Source organism: Bombina bombina, chromosome 11 (assembly GCF_027579735.1).
Source record: "Bombina bombina isolate aBomBom1 chromosome 11, aBomBom1.pri, whole genome shotgun sequence".
Taxonomy (NCBI): Eukaryota; Metazoa; Chordata; class Amphibia; order Anura; family Bombinatoridae; genus Bombina; species Bombina bombina.
In genome coordinates this window covers 40,509,916-40,537,316 of record NC_069509.1, presented here as the reverse complement: position 1 = coordinate 40,537,316, position 27,401 = coordinate 40,509,916, and the positions used below count along the sequence as shown (strand labels likewise).

The 27,401-nt window shown below is 37.1% G+C and overlaps 1 protein-coding gene across 4 annotated transcripts in view; it reads right to left on the bottom strand.

Annotated features, from left to right (window-relative positions):
- LOC128642024 (uncharacterized) overlaps positions 1-27,401 on the bottom strand; it is a 141,730-nt gene that overhangs the window by 42,264 nt on the left and 72,065 nt on the right. For all 4 annotated transcript variants that reach the window (XM_053694660.1, XM_053694664.1, XM_053694662.1 and 1 more), the window contains 2 exons: positions 23,628-23,939; positions 19,713-20,069 (listed from right to left, as the gene is read on the bottom strand). In XM_053694660.1, coding sequence (XP_053550635.1) covers positions 19,713-20,069; positions 23,628-23,939 — 669 coding nt within the window. The remainder of the gene's footprint in view (positions 1-19,712; positions 20,070-23,627; positions 23,940-27,401) is intronic.

The window sequence follows — 27,401 nt, the reverse complement described above, 5'->3', positions numbered from 1 at the left end:
ACTTATCAGGATTGTGATTGGATGAATTGTAAAAAGGTTTTACCCACCAATCCTTCGGTTAACGACATTACCAATCAGCAGAGAGGGCAAGCAGTTAACAGTCCTGATTTGTTAAAAAAAAAAAAATGTTTTAAAATCTATAAATAGAAGAGGAATCCTCCTGTTAAGTCAGAATGTGGTGTTGGACATACAAGAGAGTCTGAGACAAAAAGAGAAAGGGCGCCTCCTAGTGTAGCCAATATAGAACTGGACAGATATAATCAGATATAAATTTTATACTCACAAATTGTGAAGGCAAAGATAATGCCAAGGTAAACGCTCTGGGAACTCAGCAGTGTCCCAGTTGACTGTGCACCAGATGGCAGGGCAGCTCCTCCTGTCAAATTGTTATGGCAATCTGTAGAAATGGAAGATATATAGAGGGCGACTCCTAGTGCAGATCAGTTAGCTTTAAATTCTCCCACTAACAACTCCCCTTGGAAGAATACTCACACAGTGGGAAGCACACTATAGTGCTAATGAAGCCTGCTGGGTATATTGCAGTGGCCCAGCGCACATATACACTCTGGTAATGAACAGTTCCAAGGTTTTTTGCAGGATGTTCCAATAAAACAATAGGAGACTTCAGTGGATAAAAGGAACTTTATAAAAATCAATGAATCATATAAAAACAGTCAGTAAAACACGCTACGCGTTTCTCAGAGTTAACCTCTCTGTTTCCTCAGGCAAGTAATAATCTTACTTAATTAATTACTTGCCTGAGGAAACAGAGTGGTTAACTCTGAGAAACGCGTAGTGTGTTTTACTGACTGTTTTTATATGATTCATTGATTTTTATAAAGTTCCTTTTATCCACTGAAGTCTCCTATTGTTTTATTGGAACATCCTGCAAAAAACCTTGGAACTGTTCATTACCAGAGTGTATATGTGCGCTGGGCCACTGCAATATACCCAGCAGGCTTCATTAGCACTATAGTGTGCTTCCCACTGTGTGAGTATTCTTCCAAGGGGAGTTGTGAGTGGGAGAATTCAATGCTAACTGATCTGCACTAGGAGTCGCCCTCTATATATCTTCCATTTATACAAGAGAGTCTGTTCTTATGAGCAGGATTGTTTTTTTACATATTTTTAATTGTAATGTGCTTTAATATTTATGGGATGTGAAACCCAAATTGTTTTCTTTTATGATTCCAATAGAGAATACAATTTTAAACAACTTTCCAATTTGCTTCATTCTCTTGGTATCCTTTGTTGAATGAGCAGCAATGCACTACTGGGAGCTAGCTGAAAGCCAATAACAAGAGGCATTTATGTGCAGCCACCAATCAGCAGCTTTTGATCCTACCTAGGTATAGTTTTCATAAAAGCATACAAAGAGAATGAAACAGATATTGCAATGCAGAAGTTAGAGGTAAGAGCAGTGCAATGGGAGGAGAAGTCACAGTTAGAGATAATTGTTATAGGGGAGTTTTAGGATTATTTACAGTCAGGTGATCCTGATTAGCATAATTAGAATTCTTGCAGTGCGGAAGATCATGGTTTGTAATAATTGCAGTGCGGAAGATCATGGTTTGGAATAATTGCAGTGCGGAAGATCATGGTTTGGGATAATTGCAGTGCGGAAGATCATGGTTTGGGATAATTGCAGTGCGGAAGATCATGGTTTGGGATAATTGCAGTGCGAAGATCATGGTTTGGGATAATTGCAGTGCGAAGATCATGGTTTGCAATAATTGCAGTGCGAAGATCATGGTTTGGAATAATTGCAGTGGGGAGCATCAGGGCTTTTTTTCAGGAGGTCATTACTTTTTATGGCAGAGGAGGTCATGATTAGAGTTAAATTATGATTGGGTGTTTAGGACAGAAGCAGTAAGGTTTATTTTTTAAGGTGTTCAGCAGAAGTTAGGGACAGAGCACAATAGAAGGTTAACTCAGTAATGCGAAAGAAATATTTATTGATCATCTCAAATGAATTGTTGTACGTCTGATTTTAGGAATGGACAAAAAGAAAGGTCTGTGAGGGAGCAGAGTGAGCTGCAATGCACAATCACAACAAACATTTGATGCTGTATCATTATTATGCTATAGTGGCTCTCATAAAGGGTAATTTAAAGGGACAGGAAACCCCAACATTTTCTTTCATGATTTGGATAGAACATTCAATTTTAAACAACTTTCCAATTTACTTATTTTATCACATTTTCTTAATTCTCTTGTTATACTTTGCTGAAGGAACAGCATTGCACAATTGGTAGCCAGCTGAACACATCTAGTTAGCCAATCACAGGGATACAAATGTGTGCAAACACCGATCAGCAGCAGCTCCCACTAGTGTAGGTTATGTGCATATTATTTTTCAAAATGGGATACAATGAGAACGAAGCACATTTGAAAATAGAAGTTAATTTAAAAGTGTCTTAAAATGACCGGCTCTATTTGAATCATGCACGTTTATTTTTGACTTTCCTAAACCCTTTTAGCTATTACTAGAGAACAGCTGCACTGAGTAACAAAAAACAGAAAAGAGTAGCTCTCAACAAACCCCTAAGTGCTCTATTAGAACGACCTGCTTGCACTCACAGATCAAGAAAGCTAAAGAAAGGAAAAGTAAAGAAAAGAGCACACTAGGCTAGGGGTAATCTAAAAATCCTAAACAGATTTTATGTTATTACCACAGAAAGAGTCTATACTTATTCTGATCGTTGGTATTAAAATTGTAACAATCACAACAGTTCCTACCCATGTTATTTACAAAGAATCTGACAATCCCAAAAGGGAGAATTTATATTATTGCAACAGAAAAGGCTATGGGGCCCATTTATCAAGCTCCGAATGGAGCTTGAAGGGCCGTGTTTCTGGCGAGTACCAGAAACACAAGTTATGGTCTAAAGACCGCTGCTCCATAACCTGTCCGCCTGCTCTGAGGAGGCGTACAGAACTCACCAGAAATCCACCCAATCTAATACAATCGTGTTGATTGACACACCCTGCTAGCGGCTGATTGGCCGCAAATCTGCAGGGGGCGGCGTTGCACAATATCGGATCATATCCGCTTGCACCTACATAAATAGGCCCCAGTATTTCTTCTGATCGTTAATATGAGAAATGGCAACAAATATTTCAAATACAAACATTTTTTAATAAATCAGGAGTATATCTATACATTAAAAGTTCTTTCAATGACGAGGCATGCATAAACAGAGAAAATTAAAAATCAAAATGTAAAAATATGGCCACATTTTTGAACCACCTTTTTTTAAAAAATATAAAAAACTCACTAAAACGCGAGTATTAAACAGATTTTGCCCGGTCAAAAAGATATATCTTTATGAAATTGACATGGAAGTGTAGTATAAATCGCTGTTGTTTTTATTACTGTCCCTGGTATGAAAAGGATTGTCTCTAGTGTAATATTTGACTCCAATATAAGTTGCAACTATATTACTTTCTTATGCTGATAAGTGATACAAAGTTTAATTTCTTTTGTAGATGATATGGCTGATTACGTTCTATAACAAAGAACTGCAGGAAAAAAAAGTTTTACCTTGATTTTGGGGCGGAGACTGCGTCCTGATTGACACCGATATAGAACAGAGTAATTTACCTTTACTCACGGACTTTCTCCAACTGTCGTTCTTTCTTACAATCACAGAAGTAAGAAAAATGGAACATAAAGAGATTTTAAATAAACACGACCACACTCTAAGTATAAAAAAAAATTATGATAAAATCAAAGTCCCATTCATATAACTAGTTATAGTTACCAATATAAAGAAATGGAAAGAATAATAAACAGACATTGGCATTTGATTAAATCAGATCCTATTTTGGGCAATAAAATTACTGATAAACCTATTATATACAGAAAAGCTAAAAACATGAGGAATATATTGGCACCAAGTGAGTTTAAAAGCAGAGAGAGAACATTAAAAGGTAAAAAAACTGCAAGGATTTTTTCCTTGTTATAGCTGTAAAGCCTGTACACATAGTGGAAAAATAAAACATTATAAATCTACAAATACAGGTAAAGAATACACCATTAATGCAACTATAAGATGTACAGATAAAGGGATAATCTATTTATTGCAATGCTGCCGTGGGAAACAATATTTAGGGGAAACAAGTAGAACCCTAAGAACAAGAATTAGGGAACATCTTAATTTAATAGGGAAAGAAGAAACTAGACTTTATGAACATTTTAGAAAGATCTATAAAAACAACACAAACAATCTCAAATACTGGGGAATTTGCAAAGTAAGAAAGGACTCGTGGGGAGGGGTCTTTGGAAAGAAACATTTAAAAAAAGAGGCAGAAAAAAAATTCTGAAATGAAAACCCTATATCCTATGGGGTTAAATTCATAATGGGATTTAAACCCATTCAAATTACTCTGAGTTTCGAATAACATGGTTTATAATAATATATGAAATCCACCTTTACTCAGAATGGGATTTAAACCCGTTCACATTACCTTGAGAATACACTTGTATTTATAATCATGCCATATTTGTGGATAATATGTAGATAATTTTCTAATCACATGGTTTATAATAATATATGAAATCCACCTTTATTAAGATATTCACCTAACTAAGAGATCCACCTTATTATGAATCTCACCTTCATTGTTAAAAATACCACCTTTATCAAGACTTTCACCGTATCTGATAAAAAAAGAGAGAACAATCCACATTTAATTGGAACAGATATCCACCAATAGAAATGTAGGTGAGTGTATATAAGAATTGCCAGGATTGAGCTGAACCATCTTGAAAAAGACGTTTTTACTGTGAAACGCGTTGATGGGAAACAAGTGATACAAGTTTTCAAAACCAGGAGCCTTTTGTCTGAAAAGATCTCTGCGCAGAGTTATTTCCGAGATATAGAGACTACCTGTTTCTTTACCCGCAAAGGATCAGCTGGATAAGTTACCGTTCTATTGGTCACCACAACCACGTGGTGTTAAAGGACCAACCAGCAGTTATCGGCAGGAGCCGGCTTTAAAAAGAGCATAGCGGCAAGTTTAAAGACACAGCTGGCGTCCCAGTGGAACATCGTAAGTGGAACCAAGATCAGAGAGGGATTATCCAGGCAGCAAACACCAGCAAGCGGATAATATCCGTAGCTAGGAGTAAAATACTCTGTACCGAAAGGTCGACAGTTGTAGAAAGTCCGTGAGTAAAGGTAAATTACTCTGTACTATATCGGTGTCAATCAGGACGCAGTCTCCACCTGAAAATCAAGGTAAAACCTTTTTTTTCCTGCAGTTCTTTGTTATAGAACGTAATTAGCTATATCATCTACAAAAAGGAATTATACTTTGTATCACTTATCAGCATATGAAAGTAATATAGTTGCAACTTATATTGGTGTCAAATATTACATCAGAGACAATCATTTTCATACCAGAGACAGTGATCAAAACAACAGTGATTTATAAACTACACTCCCATGTCAATTTCATAAAGATATATCTTTTTAACCGGTCAAAATAGGCTTTTTTGATATCTGTTTAATACTCGCTTTTTAACAAGTTTTTTATATTTTTAAAAAAGGTGGATCAAAAAGGTGGCCATATTTTTACATTTTGATTTTTTAATTTTCTCTTTTTATATATGCAGAGAAATGCCCTTTTAATCAGCCAATAGGAATGAGAGTTGCTTAAATCCTATCGGCTGATTTGAACAGCCAATAGAAATGAGAGCTGCTTAAATCCTATTGGCTGATTTGAACAGCCAATAGGATTTTAGCAGCCCTAATTCCTATTGGCTGATTCAAAAATTTCAGCTAATAGGAATGCAATGGTACCCCCAGTATAAAAGGGGTACCTTACATATGAATCCTCAGTGTGCGGCAGATGATCGCATGAAGAGGACCTCCACGTCGGATCGATGGAACTCTGCCTGGACCTCAGCCTTGGACCTCCACCTTGGACCTGCGCCTGGACCTCCGCCTCCGCGCATCGACCGCTCCGCCTCCGCAGGGATGAAGAAGATGCCGGTCCGGCAATGGATGAAGATTGAGCCACCGGGATGTATATCGTTCAAGCGGGACTTCAGCCACTGTGACTACCTAAAGAGGGGTTAGTGCTAGGTTTTTTGTGGTGGGTTTTTTAGATTAGGGTTTGGGCATTTCTTAAAAGAGCTAAATGCCTTTTTAAGGGCAAGAAAAAGAACTGAATGCCCTTTTAAGGGCAATGCCCATACAAATGCCCTTTTCCGGGCAATGGGTAGATTAGGTTTTTTAGATAGTTTTTATTTTTATTTTGTGGGTTTGGGTGGGGGTTTGTAATGTTAGTGGATCTTTGTATTTTTCTTTCGAAAAAAGAGCTGATTTCTTTAGGGCAATGCCCTACAAAAAGCCCTTTTAAGGGCTATTGGTAGTTTATTATAGATTAGGGTTCTTTTATTTTGGGTGGTTTTTTTAAAATGGGGTTTACAGACTAATTCTTTTTTTTTTATTATTATTTTATTATTTTTTTAATATTTTATTATTATTTATTATTTTTTAATTATTTATTATTTATTTCACCAAGGTATGACATTGTGGTCTCTCAATGTAAATTAAGAGGTATAAACAGATTGACAGATTTTATGATATCTAAAAACTTATAAAACACCATCAAATTTGAGATTATGGGGCATATTTATCAAGGTCTGGCGGACCTGATCTGACACTGCGGATCAGGTCCGCCAGACCTCGCTGAATACGGCGAGCAATACGCTCACCGTATTCAGCATTGCACCAGCAGCTCACAAGAGCTGCTGGTGCAACGCCGCCCCCTGCAGACTTGCGGCCAATGGGCCAAAAGCAGGGGGGTGTCAATCAACCCGATCGTACTCGATCGGGTTGTATTGTGGCGATGTGTGTCCGCCTGCTCAGCGCAGGCGGACAGGTTATGGAGCAGCAGTCTTTGTGACCGCTGCTTTATAACTGCTGTTTCTGGCGAGTCTGAAGACTTGCCAGAAACAGGGGCCATCAGGCTCCTTTCGGAGCTTGTTAAATAGAGCCCTAAATATCCTCTCAATTAGATTAACCATTCCCATATTATTACTAACATAAGGGTTAAATATCCAACATACCCATAATCATTAATATATATTTTTATTTTCATTTATTATTAGGGAAAACCTATTAGCTTATAGCGCCCTCTAGAATTAGTCTGTAAAATATTTGTACATGTTATATCTTGGAAGGAGATATAAAAATTAGAGTAGTAGTATAGGAAAATTTTGCGCTTACCGTCTACACTATACCCAAAACGCAATCCTTTTTTAAAATGGGTATTAGAATAGGAATAATTGTTATTATTTTGGATAATTCGTTTATTTTGTGTAATGCTTTTTTTATTTCATTTTGGGGTGTTTTTTTTTTTTTTTTTAGAATAGCCATTTTTTATTTTTAATGGGCAGCAAAAGAGCTAAATGCCCTTTTAGGGGCAATGCCCATACAAATGCTCTTTTCAGGGCAATCAGTAGATTAGGTTTTACTTTATTTTTATTTTGTGGGTTTGAGGGGTGGGGTTTTGTATACTATTAGGGAGGGGGGTTTCTTTTGTAGAAAAACAGCTGATTTCTTTAGGGCAATGCCCTACAAAAGGCCCTTTTAAGGGCCCTTGGTAGTATATTATAGATTAGGGTTTTTTATTTTGGGGTGTTTTTTTTTTTTAAACAGGTATTAGAATAGGAATAATTTTTATTGTTTTGGATAATTTCGTTTGATATTTTTTGTAATGGTAGGTTTTTTATTTTTTGTAATTTTAGTGTTTTTTTATGTTTTTGTAATGGTAGTTTTTAGTGTAAGGCAGTTTAGGTTTTATTTTACAGGTACGTTTTTATTTATTTTAACTAGGTAGTTAGTAAATAGTTAATAACTATTTACTAACTAGTCTACCTAGTTAAAATAAATACAAACTTACCTGTGAAATAAAAATAAAACCTAAGCTAGCTACAATATAACTATTAGTTATATTGTAGCTAGATTAGGTTTTATTTCACAGGTAAATTTGTATTTAGTTTTAAATAGGTATCATTTAGTTAATAATTGTAACTTTAATTTTGCTCTATTTTAATTATGTTAAAGTTAGGGGGTGTTAGGGTTACAGTTAGGTTTAGGGGTTAATATAGTTTAATTAAGGTTGTTTAGATGTGGGGGGCTGGCAGTTTAGGGGTTAATGGGTTTATTTAGTGGAAGTGATGTGGGAGGCTTAGTGGTTAAAAACTTTATTTAGAGGCGGCAATGTCAGGGAGTGGCGGAATAGGGGTTAATAGATTTATTATAGTGTGGGCGATGTTGGGGTGCAGGGGAATAGGGGTTAATAACTTTAGTATAGTCGCAGCGATGTCGGGAACTGCAGATTAGGGGTAATTGTAACTTTAATTTTGCTCTATTTTAATTATGTTAAAGTTAGGGGGTGTTAGGGTTACAGTTAGGTTTAGGGGTTAATATAGTTTAATTAAGGTTGTTTAGATGTGGGGGGCTGGCAGTTTAGGGGTTAATGGGTTTATTTAGTGGAAGTGATGTGGGAGGCTTAGTGGTTAAAAACTTTATTTAGAGGCGGCAATGTCAGGGAGTGGCGGAATAGGGGTTAATAGATTTATTATAGTGTGGGCGATGTTGGGGTGCAGGGGAATAGGGGTTAATAACTTTAGTATAGTCGCAGCGATGTCGGGAACTGCAGATTAGGGGTTTATAGATTTATTTTGGTGGCGGCGATATCGGGAGTGGCAGATTAGGGGTTAATAACATTATGTAGGTGTTAGTGATGTCGGTGGCAGCAGATTAGGGGTGTTTAGACTCGGGTTTATGTTAGAGTGTTAGGTTTAAACTTAACTTTTTTCCCCATAGACATCAATGGGGCTGTATTACAGAGCTTTTTTATTCCGCGACCGCAGGTGTTTTTCTAACACTCTCTCCCCATTGAGGTCTATGGAGAAAGCGTGCACGAGCACGTCAAATCAGCGCTTGTATTTTGTGTGGTATGGAGCTCAACGCAACCATATCACATGCACAAGCCGGCTTTTTAAAAACTCGTAATGGCAGCACTATAGAGGGTGGAATAATGCAACTTTTGTTGCGTTCGTTAACTACCCTCTATAGCGCAAAACGTGATTGTCAGTTGAATCTAACTAATGAGCCTTTGGTGATTGGATGTCATATGCAGCCCAGATCATAATGTCATTAGTCAGAAACAATATTAATTTTAAAATAACCTTTTTACCATTCCTCATGCATGATATAGAAAGGCAGGCCTATTATATCAGGCATAGGTAATGTAACTTACAATATTTCCCAATATAAATCAACATCTAAAAAAGATGGTGGTCATGTTTCCTTCGTACATAAGAGATTCTACAGATCTGATCTCTAAGGTGTCCAATATAAAGAAAGAAAACAGAGATCTAGTATGGGTATCTTGTGATGTCTCTGATCTTTATTCAAATATTCATCATACATTGGGTATCAAAGTGGTCGAATCATTTTAGACCAAGATATATTCATGCCTACTAAACAGAATTGTTTTTTGCTAGAAGCGATTACATTTGTACTTCAATATAATTATTTTATTTATCAAGAGCATTTTTTTCTACAGATCAAAGGTACAGAGATGGGCACTAGGTTTGCCCCAAGTTTTGCAAACCTTTTTATGGGTGCTTTTGAGGAGAAATACATTTATTCTTCTGAATTTGGGGCAAACCTGGTGTTCTACAGTTGTTATATCGACGATTTGATCTTCATTTGGGAGGGTGATCTTAATCTACCGCAGTTGTTTGTAGACCATCTGAATGCCAATGAGATGGGTCTGTCTTTTACAGCAAACATGAAAACAAATGATTTGGAATTTTTGGATCTTGTCTTTTATTGGGATGCTGATGGAAACATAGATACCAAAATGTTCTTTAAGGAGGTGGATAGCAATAGTTATTTAAACTATAAAAGCAATCATTATTTACCTTGGAAAAGGAATATTTCTTCCATCAATTTTGCAGAATTAGAAGAAACTTCTCTGAATCAAAGGTTTTTGAAGAAAAATCTTGTATATTAAAAGAGAAACTTCTGGAGAAAAATTACCCTATCGATTTAATTAATGAAGGTCTGTCTAGATCCAAAACCATGGAAAGGGGTGAATTACTCTCACAAAACAAAAATAGTAATACTTCTAGATCAGTAAATGAAAGGTACAATCCTCGTTTCATTACTAAATACAATAACAACACCATTAGAAACATTTTCAAAAAACATTGACCCATTTTGACTTATGATCATGTGTTTTAAAACATTTTGGGCAAAACACCTATTTGTACGTTTACTAGAGCTCCCACCCAAAATAAGATAGCACCCAGTAAAGTGGTAACTAGAAAAGTGGAGAATAATAGCTACAATCCTTTTATGTCTAATCCCACAAAAGAGGTATTAATTCTATTATGAATTTGGGCAAAAAAGGTTTTTTTTAAATGTGGAAATAAGCTATGTGGTTTATGTCCATTTGTGGTAGGTGGATTAGAAGATTTGAAATCCTAAAGTACAGGTGAATGCTTTGAAATTAATTTCTGTATAACCTGTGACACACAATTAGTGATATATTTACTTGACTGCATTTGTGGCCAACAGTATGTGGGTCGCACCTGTAGACCCATCAAGAAACGATGGGGAGAACATTGTAGGAATATTGATAATAGACTAATTAAACATAGTGTACCAAGACATGTACAATGTTTACATGAAGGAGATAAAAATGCAATTCAAATCACCCAGATTGAATTTATATCCAAATTTTGGGGGGCTAACAGGTTCATGCGTTTGAGACAAAGGAAAACCTTTTGGATCTGAAAGCTATGCACACTGACTCTATTTGGTCTTAATGAAAATATGGACATGGCCACTTTTAATAATTAATCATGTGCTTGTTAGACTATCTTTATCTCTGTCCATTTTCTGTTCTGCCCTATACTTTTTATGAGTTTTTTCATCTACTCTCACTTTTTTGCCAAGGGGCATTTTTTGAGAAGAGGTGTGAAACACACACACACTCACACATAAGGATTCACCTATAGACACTCTAGCAGGCACGCAAAGAAACACACTCAGACACAGACACCCAAACAGACACTCAGCACTTGTTTACATTGACCTGACAAGTAATGAGGTAAACTACAGTTTTGTAAAAAAAAAAAAAAAAAAAAAAAAAGGAGATTTAGAAAACAAAATATGGAGTTCTGATTATATTTTTGTAAAGGAAGATGCCAACTAAATGATGACAACAGCATGCAGTGGCTAAAAGGAAGGGCCCTGAACTGCCTAAACAATAATTTAAAGGTTAAATGGTAGATTGGTGACTTCCGGAAAGGTTATTAGTCTCAAAGTCTGTAGAAAGATGTGAATAATCAGTAGTAAGGTCAAAATGTCCTAAAAAGGAATAGACAATGGACACACACACAAACTCAAACTTGCACATACACCCAAGGAAACACAGACAGAGAAAGCCTCAGAAAACACACAAAGACATACACACAAACACACAGAGACACCCACAGAAAACACACAAAGACATACACACACAGAGAAACAACCACATAAAACACAGAAAGACATACATACACACACCCTCACTGAGACATCCACAGAAAACACACAAATACATACACACACCCTCACAGAGACACCCACAGAAAACACACACCCTCACAGAGACATCCACAGAATATACAGACATACACACACACCCTCACAGAGGCATCCAGAGAAAATACACAAAGACAAACATACACACACCCTCACAGAGACACCCATAGAAAAAGCTCAAAGACATATGCACACACCCTCACAGACATCCACAGAAAAATGCACAAAGACATACACACCTACCCTCACAGAAAGACCCACAGAAAAAAAATACATACACACTCATAGAGACACAAACCAAAGCACAAAGACAAAGACATAAACACAGACACCCACAGAAACACTCACAGGAGGAAACATTTATACACCTTGCATCCCCTAAATCAACAGTGCGTGGCATGCATGATAAAAAAAATTGCAGAAATTAAGAGATCACTTTTTAAAGAATCATATTTGTAAATGTGCAAACAAAAATAACTCTGTGAATTCAAAATTGTACATTAATGATCTGGGTAGATGGCTAGATGAAGAAAAGTACTTTTAAAAGGTTGACATATGTTTGTTTGATTTTTCCCCATTTTCCCCAACCAAGAGCACCACTTCAAATATAGGGGGGTAGTTATCAAGCCGTCAACCTCAAATACGCTGGAATTCCGCAGCGTATTTGTGGCGAGGCTGATTCGCCTTAGTTATCAAAGGCTCGAGACCGGCAAAAGTAGAATTTTGTGACGTAAGCTTCGATCCGCCGGACTCAGTCCGACACAGATCGATTCTTACGTCACTCCAGATGTTCCGCACACAAGTGCGGCACATTCTCACTACTTTTGCTAGCTATCAAAAAACTAGCAGGTACGCTCGGCACTTTTCCGGCCCAGCGTACCTGGTTTTCAATCCGCCACCCCTGGAGGCGGCGGATCCCATAGGAATCAATGGGAGTCTGACCATAGCGAAAGTACAAGTTCGCTGCTGACAGACATCCCATTCATTCCTATGGGAGCTGTCTACACCTAACACCCTAACATGTACCCCGAGTCTAAACACCGCTAATCTGACCCCCCCTACACCGCCGCAACTAAATAAAGTTATTACCCCCTAAACCGCCGCTCCCGGAGCCCACCGCAAGCTACTCTATACATATTAACCCCTAAACCGCCGCTCCCGGAGCCCACCGCAACTATAATAAATGTATTAACCCCTAAACCGCCGCTCCCTGAACCCGCCGCAACCTATATTAAATGTATTAACCCCTAATCTGCCCCCCCTACACCGTCGCCACCTATAATAAATTTATTAACCCCTATCCTGCCCCCCACTACGCCGCCGCCACTGTAATAAAATTATTAACCCCTAAACCTAAGTCTAACCCTAACCCTAACGCCCCCTAACTTAAATATTAATTAAATAAATCTAAATAAATTAACTCTTATTAACTAAATGAATCCTATTTAAAACTAAATACTTACCTTTAAAATAAACCCTAAGATAGCTACAATATAAATAATAATTATATTCTAGCTATTTTAGGATTTATATTTATTTTACAGGTACCTTTCAATTTATTTTAACCATGTACAATAACTATTAAATAGTTATTAACTATTTAATAGCTTACCTAGCTAAAATAAAGAGAAATGTACCTGTGAAATAAATCCTAACCTAAGTTACAATTACACCTAACACTACACTATACTTTAATAAATTATTCCTATTTAAAAATAAATACTTACCTGTAAAATAAACCCTAAGATAGCTACAATGTAATTAATAATTATATTATAGCTATCTTAGGATTTATATTTAGTTTACAGGTATCTTTGTATTTATTTTAGCTAGTTAGAATAGTTATTAAATTGTTATTAACTATTTAATAACTACCTAGCTAAAAGAAATACAAAATTACCTGTAAAATAAATCCTTAAGTTACAATTAAACCTAATACTACACTATCATTACATTAACTAAATAAACTACCTACAAATAACTACAATGAAATACAATTACATAAACTAACTAAAGTACAAAAAATAAAAAAAGCTAAGTTACAAAAAATAAAAAAATAAGTTACAAACATGTTAAAAATATTACAACAATTTTAAGCTACTTACACCTAATCTAAGCCCCCTAATAAAATAACAAACCCCCCCAAAATAAAAAAAATCCCTACCCTATTCTAAATTACATAAATTTCAAAGCTCTTTTACCTTACCAGCCCTTAAAAGGGCCATTTGTGGGGGCATGCCCCAAAAAGTTCAGCTCTTTTGCCTGTAAAAGAAAAATACAACCCCCCCCAACATTAAAACCCACCACCCACATACCCCTAATCTAACCCAAACCCCCCTTACAAAAACCTAACACTAATCCCCTGAAGATCATCGTACCTTGAGTCGTCTTCACTCAGCCGAGCCACCGATGGAACTGAAGAGGACATCCGGAGCGGAAGAAGTTAATCCTCCAAGCGGCGCTGAAGAAATCTTCCATCCGATGAAGTCATCATCCAGGCGGCGCTGAAGAAGTCTTCGATCCGGCCGATGTCATCTTCAAAGAGGCGCTGAAGAGTTCTTCTATCCGGGCGAAGTCATCTTCCAAGCCGGGTCTTGAATCTTCCTTCCGCCGACGCGGAACCACCTTCTTCACCGACGGACTACGACGAATGACGGCTCCTTTAAGGGACGTCATCCAAGATGGCGTCCCCTCAATTCCGATTGGCTGATAGGATTCTATCAGCCAATCGGAATTAAGGTAGGAAAAATCTGATTGGCTGATGGAATCAGCCAATCAGATTGAGCTTGCATTCTATTGGCTGTTCCGATCAGCCAATAGAATGCGAGCTCAATCTGATTGGCTGATTGGATCAGCCAATCGGATTGAACTTGAATCTGATTGGCTGATTCCATCAGCCAATCAGATTTTCCTACCTTAATTCCGATTGGCTGATAGAATCCTATCAGCCAATCGGAATTGAGGGGACGCCATCTTGGATGACGTCCCTTAAAGGAGCCGTCATTCGTCGTAGTCCGTCGGTGAAGAAGGTGGTTCCGCGTCGGCGGAAGGAAGATTCAAGACCCGGCTTGGAAGATGACTTCGCCCGGATAGAAGACCTCTTCAGCGCCTCTTTGAAGATGACATCGGCCGGATCGAAGACTTCTTCAGCGCCGCCTGGATGATGACTTCATCGGATGGAAGATTTCTTCAGCGCCGCTTGGAGGATTAACTTCTTCCGCTCCGGATGTCCTCTTCAGTTCCATCGGTGGCTCGGCTGAGTGAAGACGACTCAAGGTAGGATGATCTTCAGGGGATTAGTGTTAGGTTTTTGTAAGGGGGGTTTGGGTTAGATTAGGGGTATGTGGGTGGTGGGTTTTAATGTTGGGGGGGGGGGTTGTATTGTTCTTTTACAGGCAAAAGAGCTTAACTTTTTGGGGCATGCCCCCACAAATGGCCCTTTTAAGGGCTGGTAAGGTAAAAGAGCTTTGAAATTTATGTAATTTAGAATAGGGTAGGGATTTTTTTTATTTTGGGGGGGGTTGTTATTTTATTAGGGGGCTTAGATTAGGTGTAAGTAGCTTAAAATTGTTGTAATATTTTTAACATGTTTGTAACTTATTTTTTTATTTTTTGTAACTTAGCTTTTTTTATTTTTTGTACTTTAGTTAGTTTATGTAATTGTATTTCATTGTAGTTATTTGTAGTTAATTTATTTAGTTAATGTAATGATAGTGTAGTATTAGGTTTAATTGTAACTTAAGTTAGGATTTATTTTACAGGTAATTTTGTATTTCTTTTAGCTAGGTAGTTATTAAATAGTTAATAACTATTTAATAACTATTCTAACTAGCTAAAATAAATACAAAGTTACCTGTAAAATAAATATAAATCCTAAGATAGCTATAATATAATTATTAATTATATTGTAGCTATCTTAGGGTTTATTTTACAGGTAAGTATTTATTTTTAAATAGGAATAATTTATTAAAGTATAGTGTAGTGTTAGGTGTAATTGTAACTTAGGTTAGGATTTATTTCACAGGTACATTTCTCTTTATTTTAGCTAGGTAAGCTATTAAATAGTTAATAACTATTTAATAGCTATTGTACCTGGTTAAAATAAATTGAAAGGTACCTGTAAAATAAATATAAATCCTAAGATAGCTAGAATATAATTATTAGTTATATTGTAGCTATATTAGGGTTTATTTTATAAGTAAGTATTTCGTTTTAAATAGGATTAATTTAGTTAATAAGAGTTAATTTATTTAGATGTATTTAATTAATATTTAAGTTAGGGGGCGTTAGGGTTAGGGTTAGACTTAGGTTTAGGGGTTAATAATTTTATTACAGTGGCGGCGGCGTAGTGGGGGGCAGGATAGGGGTTAATAAATTTATTATAGGTTGCGGCGGGTTCATGGAGCGGCGGTTTAGGGGTTAAACTATTTATTTAGTTGCGGAGAGGTGCGGGATCAGCAGGATAGGGGTTAATAATTTTATAATAGAGGGCGACGGTATAGGGGGGGCAGGATAGGGGTTACTAGGTATACTGTAGGTGGCAGCGGTGTCCGGGAGCGGCGGTTTAGGGGTTAATACATTTATAAGACTTGCGGCGGGGTCTAGGAGCGGCGGTTTAGGGGTTAATACATTTATAAGAGTTGCGGCGGGGTCTAGGAGCGGCGGTTTAGGGGTTAGTAACTTTATTTAGTTGCGGGGGGCTCCGGGGGCGCCGGTATAGGGGGTAGAACAGTGTAGTTTAGTGTGAGTGCTTAGTGACAGGCTAGCAATAAAGCTGGGAAAAAGCCGAAGGGCAGCGAGATCGGATGAGTGATAACTGTCACAGTCCGCTGCTCATCGCCCCGCGGCTTTTTGACAGCTTTATTTGATAACTTAGGCGAACGTATTCAAGGTCCGCGGCGGCGAAGGTAGGCGAGCTTAGGCGGACGTATTGGGCCGGCGAAGCCAGAAAAGTAGACGGCTTGATAACTACCCCCCATTGTGTACAAATGTTCCCATCTGTCAGCTATACTTATGGATTTTGAAAATGCTGTACTTTATATGATCTTGGTGGAACCATAAGCTGTGGTACACATACCATTAGATCTGGTTAAATGCAGGATTTAGGCTTGTTGGTTTAGGACACATTCAGAAATCCTCTCAAATGCTAGTACTTTACTCCTTGTAATAACATTTCCCATGCTCAATTAGCACTCTGCTGTAGTACCCACTGGTAGCTGCCATTGGGCCCCTGACAGGAGTCACCCCCTGATGGCGGCTCTGGGTGTGTGTATACATTTAGCACACATATTGTGTGTTTGTATGCATATATATTAATAGGGTTCTGCTATGGTTTTCATTATTATATTACATTATATATACAATAGTTTACATCAGCTATCTGCAGTCCGTATTATTTTTCTTTTATAATTCCCATCTGTAGACACATTGACACTAATAATTATGTTTTATGTTTGTGTGAATTATATTTGTCATGTACGTTTTGTTTAATAAGTAGCTATTTATCTTATTTTTGTCATTGTTTCATATTTACTTTGTTACATGGAATTCATATATGTCCTATACTTTTTGTTTAATTAGTAGCAATTCTCATCTTTTTTTGTCCATGTTACATATTTTTATTTTGACACTTTGTTATTTGGAAGCATAACATCTATGAGACGGATATGTATGTGGGGGGCCTCATTTGTCATTCCCTATTTGGTCACCGTCATCTTTTGTTAAATAGGAGGGAGACATATCTCTTGTTTGCCTTGGTAAATTACAGATGATGGGATTTATTTGGAGCATTTTCTTTTGGTGCCTGTGCATCCACGATAAGTTGATCATGTTTTGCCAATGGTACCATACATCATGATACATATCCATTAGACTGATCACGCATGTGCAGTAGCTTCACTTGTGACTGACCACATGACGATAATTTGTAGCACTATCCACCATTGAAGATGTGGTTATTTTTCCATGTTGTTCCCTGAGGGTTTTTTATTCAATTTTGTATATTTGTTTATCTTGTTTTGATATTCCTTTAATCATTAGATATGTATTATAGTTCTAAGTGGCGATTTTTCGCATTTTGGAGTGCATCCAGATATACAATATTTTGATAGACCACACTGATTGGTCCATGATCTGATCATGCGCTTTGGAGTGACAAGAATGCCAACCGAGGGCTATTTAAATCTCAGTTAGTGACACATCAAACAGCTCACTTGATGAAACGGTAAACCCGAGAAAAGCGCTGTGAAACATTTTTAATTAATTGTTTTATATTGATTTTAAATTAAAGCTTTTCTATCTTTCACATTTTTGTCACTCTGAGATCATATATCTCCTTGGATGTTTGATATCCCGCACGGAATGTGTACAGTTTTATTTGAGCTACCTCCACCTATTTGAACCATCACATCTACCACTGTATCGTTTGAGGTTCATTTTGGAAGAATTGCCTAAGAATCATAAGTCTGCTGGCCGACTGTCCAGTCTGCTCCCCCCTGAAGTGCTTGGAAATCTATGAGTAAGTTTCTAGCCTTGTTGTTTCGTTATCCATGGTTGAAGTTATCACATTTGGGCGCCATTTTTCCTTCTTGTTTTTTTTTAGTTTGGGACTCATGTTTGCACAGGAGTTTGTTTGAAGAGGAAGCGACCAACTGCACTTTCTGGTCATCACCCTGGTCACTTATAAGTGGACTTTTTTTATTACACTTTCATCAGATCGTTTACATTTTGGTCTGTTATTTGGCATTTGCACATTGTTTATTTGATTTGTCTCACTATCATTGGCGCATTCAGCATTTTTTGTATTTATGATATCGAAAGGGTGCAGAAGGATATTTGCAGCTTAATCTAAGGTGAGACTTTAAGATAACTAAGGCGTAGACTCTCCCTTTAAAACCCCACAATGAATGGTCTCCTTGGGATAAATCATACTTGAAAATTCTTCAGAAGATAAGTTTCATATGGGTGAAACACAAGAGGCTAGGAGAGATGCTATATTTATGTATATGCTTTTGTAACATAGTAACATAATAACATAGTAGATGAGGTTGAAAAAAGACTGAAGTCCATCGAGTTCAACCTATACAAATCTAATATACTTAGAAAAAAAAGCTCTAGTTGAGCTTAAATTAATCCCACTAAAAGGAGACCCATTTAATACTAGCAATCATATCCATTCATTTTGTTTCTAGCCAGAAATGGATCCAAACAATTTTTAAATGTATCTAGGGTATTGGCATTCACTACCTCCTTTGGTAATGAGTTCCACAATTGTATTGCTCTTACAGTGAAAAAAGTTTCTGTTGCAGGAGATTAAATCTCCTTTCCTCCAACCTTAAATTGTGACCTCTTGTCACAAACAATTTTCTTGGAATAAACAGAGCTTCTGCCATCTCTGTATATGGGCCTTGAATATATTTATAAAAAGTAATCATATAACCTCTCAAGCACCTTTTTTTCTAGAGAAAACAGACCCAGTTTGGCTAGCCTCTCCTCATAGCTTACTACTCCCAAATCCCTTTCCTCCTCTGTTTGACTAAGTCTTGTCCCATTTAAATAATACACTGCCTGCTTATTTTTACTTCCAAAATGTAGAACCTTGCATTTTGCCGTATTAAATCTCATTTTCCATATGTAACACAAGTTCATCCTGCTCTGACCTAATGTTCTTACTTAACTTAGTATCATCTGCAAAAATAGAGATGTCGCTATTTAATCCTTGCTCCAAGTCATTAATAAAAATATTAAAAAGAAGAGGCCCAGTACTGTGATATTTAAAACAGGGGACACAGTTTTTGTAACAATAATCAAGTGTGAGTTATACCCCATACATTCTATCTTGTTGTTTAAGGGTGATCCTGGGTAGTCCTATTTGAATACAGCACTAGTTTGCTCTCCAGTAACTGAATAAACTAAGAGATGGCAGTTCTTTACAGAAAACAAGTAACACTGCATTCTTTAATAGCCTACTAGAATCACAGAGATGAGTGGTCTGCAACCCAAGGGGACCAAATGGTTGTTGTTAGATTTGTGCAGAGAAACCAGTACATATTATACCTACAGCTCACACCTTGGTGCCTCAGCTAAACTCACCTTCTATAATAAGAGGTCCTGTGCTTCTCTCCAGGGGTTTCTCTAGACTGGGATGTCCCACCCTGCAGATAAATTCCTTTCCCTGCTCAGTCTGTGCTGACACAGCAACAATAATCAGACTGGCTGTGCAGGTGAACGTGCTATCTGCTGCTCTGGTCACTTCCAGCTCAGGGATCTTGTATTGGTCACCATGAGATACAGCGAATAATTCCTGGTTTCCAACTTCCCTTTTTAACCATTTCACATCCAGAGCATTAGGGAAATACCCAGAGATTTTACACTGAAACTTAGCCTCATTACCATTTAGGAAATGAAGTGGTTTTGTTATTTCTGCCATTTTTGGGTGCCAAGAAAAGTCTGTAATACAAGATTAATCTAAATAAGTAACTGATTACATCAAATGAAAGGAAATATTATTATATTTTTAAATACATAAAATGCTACGTATATGTCGCTCACACATTTACTACCCTAGGAATGGTGGCACAGTCTACACACACACACTGTCATTAAATAAACATCCATCTAGTCTATAACTAAGAAGAAACTATGGGGTCGATGTATTAAGCAGCGGATGCTGCATAAAAGCCCCATCATTTCAGGTCTGCCTGAAATGGAAGTTAAGAAGCAGCGTTCGTAAGATCACTGCTCCTTAACTTCTCCGCCACCTTTTAGGAAATCATCCCGATCTGATCGGGATGATTGACGGCCCCTGCTAGCAGCCGATTGAGTGAGCAGGGGGCGGCATTGCACAAGCATTTCACCAGAAGAAAGGTTGAGCGGACATGATTCAATACAGCAAATCATGTCCGCTTATATATATTAATAAATCTACCCCAAAGTCTACAGTGGAGGGGTTTTCAGATCACAGCACTACATACAGTGGGTATTAAAAAGAATCCCCCCCCACCTTGAAAAAAATCAAATTTTGTTGCTTTGCCGCCTGAAATAAAGACAGACACAGTTTTTGTTTATCCAGTTGTAATTTCTCAGTGCAACTTATAACATCCAAGTGAAAGATATAAACACCAACATGTCAGGCACAAATAAAGACAATCTAAAAACAGAATCACTGAGTTGGAAAAAGGATCACCCCTCCTAAAATTACTTGTAAACTCAATCAGGTGTAGCTAATCACCTTCTCAATGGCACACACAAAGCCAATTGACCTTCAACTGTGATCAGCTGTGTGCATATTGATTAGCTCAGCATGAAAAGAGCTTTCCTGGAGCATCTCAGTCCCTGGTAGTGCCACTGAAGCAAACAATCAACTATGGGTGGCAAGGCACTGTCAAAAGATCTTCGTGATAATCTTGTGGACAGGCACAAGTCAGGAGATGGATACAAGAAAATATCAAATGCTTTATCAATGCCTAGAAGCACAGTGAAGTCTATTATTAAGAAGTGGTATAATGGATGGGGCAAAATACTGTCAAATTCTTGAGGAAAATCTGCTGCCCTCTTCCAGGAAGTTGTCAATGGGAAGAAGGTTTACCTTCCAACATGACAATGACTAGGGATGGGCGAATGTTTCGCAACATTCGAAAAACGGCACGAATTTTAACACATTCGTTCGTTCGAATCGAATTTCGAATGTTTACATAACATTCTAACATTCGATTTTCGAATATTCGGTTTCGAATTTTACGATTACATTCGAAAATATTCGAATTCGAAAAATTCGAATTTAGATTGTAATAGTATTTCTAATGCTTTTTCTTTAAATGTAATATTCTAATTATGCAATACGTGTATTCGAATTCGAAAAATTCGAATTTAGATTGTAATAGTATTTCTAATGCTTTTTCTTTAAATGTAATATTCGAATTATGCAATATTCGAATTCGAAAAATTCGAATTTAGGTTGTAATAGTATTTCTAATGCTTTTTCTTTAAATGTAATATTCGAATTATGCAATATTCGAATTCGAAAAATTCGAATTTAGATTGTAATAGTATTTCTAATGCTTTTTCTTTAAATGTAATATTCGAATTATGCAATATTCGAATTCGAAAAATTCGAATTTAGATTGTAATAGTATTTCTAATGCTTTTTCTTTAAATGTAATATTCGAATTATGCAATACGTGTATTCGAATTCGAAAAATTCGAATTTAGGTTGTAATAGTATTTCTAATTCTTTTTCTTTAAATGTAATATTTGAATTATGCAATACGTGTATTCGAATTCGAAAAATTCGAATTTAGATTGTAATAGTATTTCTAATGCTTTTTCTTTAAATGTAATATTCGAATTATGCAATACGTGTATTCGAATTCGAAAAATTCGAATTTAGATTGTAATAGTATTTCTAATGCTTTTAAATGTAATATTCGAATTATGCAATATTCGAATTCGAAAAATTCGAATTTATATTCGAATTCGAAAAATTCGAATTTATATTCGAATTTGAAAAATTCGAATTTCGAATGTAGACATTCGATATAATTATAAACATTCGAAAGTGACATTCGAAAACTGTAAATAACATTCGATTTTCGAATTTTTAAGAATATTCGTTCTTATCGATATTCGAATTTAGAATTCGAATTTCGGTAATAACATTCGTTCTACATTCGAAATTCGAAAATTTGCACATTCGCCCATCCCTAACAATGACCCAAAGCACACAGCAAAAATAACCACATGGTGATTGAAGGAAAAAAAGGTGAATGTCCTTGCATGGCCTAGTCAGAGCCCAGACTTAAACCCCATTGAATATCTGTGGCATGACTTGAAGACTGCAGTCCACAAACGGTCACCATCAAATGTAAAGGAACTGGAGCAGTTCTGCAAAGAAGAGTGGGCAAATATTGCACAGTCTAGATGTGCAAGGTTAGTAGAGACATATCCCAACAGACTAAAGGTTGTAATTAAAGAAAAAGGCGGTTCAACAAAATACTGACACAAGGGGGTGATCCTTTTTCCAACTTAGTGATTCTGTTTTTAAATTGTCTTTATGTTTGCCTGACATGTTGGTGTTATATATTTCACTTGTTTGATGTTATAAGTTGCACTGAGTAATTACAACTGGATAAACAAAAACTGTGTCTGTCTTTATTTCAGGCTGCAAAGCAACAAAATATGATTATTTTCAGGGGGGGGGGGTGATTATTTTCAATACCCACTGTATGTAGTAGTTGTCTTAATTTTGATTACATGTGTTTTAATAAGAAACCTCTATAATAAAAAACAAAATATGTTAACAACACTATAATTAAGGCTAGGCAAGCGTTAGACTGCCCGTCTGCAGGTCTTTACGCTACATTTGTTTAGTGAAGGTCAATTTTTATGTGAAAGTGCCCGTTTTTTTAAAAAACTATTAAAAACAGGGGCACTTTCATTCATGAAAAGTGACATTGCACCGTATTTTAAAAATACTTACCTTGTTCTTCTGAAACGCCGGATCGCCGTTCTGAAACAATGCCCCACCTGGTTAACTTACCTAGCAATGACGAAACCGGCTTCCTCCAATCGCAGTGTTACCTCAGGCAATGATTCCCCCAGGGGGGAAGCCGTGATTGGAAGATGCCGGAATCGTCATTGCTGACGTATGTAGAGGCTTGCGACAGGCTGGTTCAAGAAGAAAAGGTAAGTATATTTTAAGAAAACGGATGAAATGTAAACTTTCATGAATGAAAGTGCCCCTGTTTTTAATAGTATTTTTAAAAACCAGGCACTCATTCTTGAAAGTTTACCTTCACTTTAAAAGAACAATGTTGAAATACTTTTTATGTTCCTATTTCAAATAAAAGAGTTTTTAGCAGAGTCCTTCTCTTACTATGGATGTAAACAACACTACACCTAGTTTCTGATTCGTGCTAGACCAGTTAAACAAGATATAAAACATTGTATATATAATGAGTGCAGCCCGAGACACATCTGTATGAGCAAGAAATAAATCTATCGTATTACCTGTGTCTCTTGCAGACAGCTCCCTCTTCTCAGGCTTATCCATGGATTCATGTTCCCAGGTCACCTGCACTCTGAATCCTGGTTCATTAAAAAGATGCTCCGGGATTTTACATTCACTTTTTACATTAAAGGTCTGGTTTTTATTATCTGTAATTGTATCTTTACTAGTGTTAAGTTCCTTGTAATGTCCGACTCCACAGCTCCACCTAATCTGGATGTCTTTAGGGTAAAACTTGCTCAGATTCACAGAGCACAGCACCTCTCCTGGAGCACAGAGGGTTAATTTTATGGGCCCCAATATCTCCGGCTTTTCTGTAAAAATAAAATAAGTAAAAATGTATATATTTAATCATATTAATGAAAAAGGCAGCTCATTACCTACAGTAGACTAGAGCTCAAATGAGCCGCAATAATGGAGTCACTATTGAAAAAACAAATTGCAGTGCTTATAGCTATAGTTAATACAGCAAACTATCTGCATGCTGTTAAAACCAGCATTTTCATACAGTTCTTGCAAGATTCATCTGTTAAATGTCCATTTAGGACCAGGGTGGATAAAAATTAATGCCTAGATTTAGAGTTCTGCGGCCAAAGGGGTGCATTAGCTACGCATGCTTTTTTCCCCCCGCACCTTTTAAACAACGCTGGTATTGAGAGTTCTCAGAAGGGCTGCGTTAGGCTCCAAAAAGGGAGCGTACAGGCATATTTACCGCCACTGCAACTCTCAATACCAGCGGTGCTTACGGACGCGGCCAGCTTAAAAAAAGTGCTCGTGCACGATTCCCCCATAGGAAACAATGGGGCAGTTTGAGCTGAAAAAAAACCTAACACCTGCAAAAAAGCAGCGTTCAGCTCCTAACGCAGCCCCATTGTTTGCTATGGGGAAACACTTCCTAAGTCTGCACCTAACACCCTAACATGTACCCCGAGTCTAAACACCCCTAGCCTTACACTTATTAACCCCTAATCTGCCACCCCGCTATCGCTGACCCCTGCATATTATTTTTAACCCCTAATCTGCCGCTCCGTACACCGCCGCAACCTACATTATCCCTATGTACCCCTAATCTGCTGCCCCTAACACCGCCGACCCTCATATTATATTTATTAACCCCTAATCTGCCGCCCCCAACGTTGCCGCCATCTACCTACAATTATTAACCCCTAATCTGCCGACCGGACCTCACCGCTACTATAATAAATGTATTAACCCCTAATCCGCCTCACTCCTGCCTCAAAAACCCTATAATAAATAGTATTAACCCCTAATCTGCCCCCCCTAACATCGCCGACACCTAACTTCAAGTATTAACCCCTAATCTGCCGACCGGACCTCGCCGCTACTCTAATAAATGTATTAACCCCTAAAGCTAAGTCTAACCCTAACACCCCCCTAAATTAAATATAATTTAAATCTAACGAAATAAAATAAATCTTATTAAATAAATTATTCCTATTTAAATCTAAATACTTACCTGTAAAATAAACCCTAATATAGCTACAATATAAATAATAATTATATTGTAGCTATTTTAGGATTAATATTTATTTTACAGGCAACTTTGTATTTATTTTAACCAGGTACAATAGCTATTAAATAGTTAAGAACTATTTAATAGCTACCTAGTTAAAATAATTACAAAATTATCTGTAAAATAAATCCTAACCTAAGTTACAATTAAACCTAACACTACACTATCAATAAATTAATTAAATAAACTATCTACAATTATCTACAATTAAATCAACTAAACTAAATTACAAAAAAACAAAACACTAAATTACAAAAAAAAAAAACAAACACTAAATTACAAAAAATAAAAAAAAGATTACAAGAATTTTAAACTAAAGTCACAAAGAAGAAGCAGCACCAACCAGTAGTTTCCAACAGATTTATTCGTGCAGTATGCACAATGAACAGCAAGACCAACAAACAGCAACGTTTCGGACTTAGTCCTTAATCATGCATAGTTACACCTGGAGATCATGCAGCTTAAATACACCTGTAAACCACACCCATTCCTTTAAACACCTTTGACATACTGAATGTCAGCACTCTCTAGTGGTCATATAAAAAATTTCTCTAACAGAATATAAAAAGTCAGGTTAAACACATATTGCTCCTAACAAATCTGAAATACAAAAATACATTTTAAACATATTGAACATATTAAAAATTTTTTTAGATAATCAATAAATCATGTACTCTAGAGACATAGAGACCAATCCAGTTCTCTATTCATACCTTTTGGATGCATGGTATCTAACCTATTGATCCAATAGGCCTCCCTAATTTTTAGTCTCTTGGCTCTATTGCCCCCCCCCCCCGCCTAAGGTGTCCTACTTGTTCTAATATCTGGAACCTCAATTGAGTCAAACTGTGACCTACGGACAAGAAATTATTGGCCACTGGGGCATCTAACTTTTCTGTTCTAATACTACTCTTGTGTTGGGTCATCCTTTCACGTACTGTACGGGTGGTCTCACCCACATACCCCAATCCACAAGGACATTTAATATAATATACAGCAAAATCTGTGTTACATGTAAAGTGTCCTCTAATCTCAAATCTTTTCCCGGTTCCAGAATGGCTGAAAAAAGGGCCCTTAATCATGTTATTGCAGTGTGAACAGCCAAGGCAAGGAAAGCAACCCAGATTTTTACCTCCAATGTACTTCTGAACCATTGTCCTAGATGGACCAATGTCAGCATGAACCAACAAATCTTTCAAATTTCTCCCCCTCTTAAATGCAGGCATAGGCGGTTCTTTGAATTCAGGTACATTAGGGTTATATGTTTTAAAAATGTGCCAATGTTTACAAATGATCCTATTTATCTTATTACTCAACATGGAATACTGACTTACAAAAATTAACCTGTTAGGCTTTTCTTTCTTTTTGACCTCTTCCTGTGGCAGTAAATCTTGTCTTGGGATTACCTTCACATTTTCAATCTCCTTTTGAATTAGGGCTGATGGATAACCCCTAACCTTAAAACGGTCACCCATCTCTTCCAATCTCTGTACTACAGGACCTGTTTCAGAGACAATTCTTTTCACTCTAAGGAGTTGACTTCTTGGAAGTGACCTAATCAAGGACGGGGGATGCATGCTATTGTAATGCATCCTCCCGTCCTTGTTACTTTCAGGTGCTGGATTTTTGGTTTGTTGTGTTACTTGTTAATGCACTTTTCCTTGCACTGAGTAACCATGGAACAGAATGTGGAAAATACAGAGCCAAAGACCTTTGGGTATACAGATTTGGAGGCTGCACAGATTACTACATTGATCCGTGGCTCCAGAGACTTTTTAAAATCCTCACCCACCCAATCTATCAGTAAGAAGCTGGAATATTTGCAAAAGAAACATGTTGCCTTTGAATTACATGCTGTGACTCTGGCTGAGTATCACCGAGTGAAACGTATTCGCAGGGGGCTTCGCATGAGCACTCGCCCTACTCTTATGAAAGATAATCTTGAGTACTGTCAAAATTTTGAAAGGGTGCTGAATAAGTGTTCATTTGATTTGATGGTTCTCACTGTGGAATACCTCCAGATGGAGGTCGAGAGCCAAAATCATCAAATCGAAGGTATGAAGAATGAATTGGCTAATAGTTTGTCTATTGAAGATTTGGATAAACTTACCTCCTCTTTGGAACTTCAGCTGACCGAGTTGAAAGGGGTGATTCAGGAAAGAAAAAAGACCAAATTTGCCAGGGATGAAGAGGACTATGTGTCCGGAACTGTATACCGTTGGTCCGGGGAGTCTGGTAGACG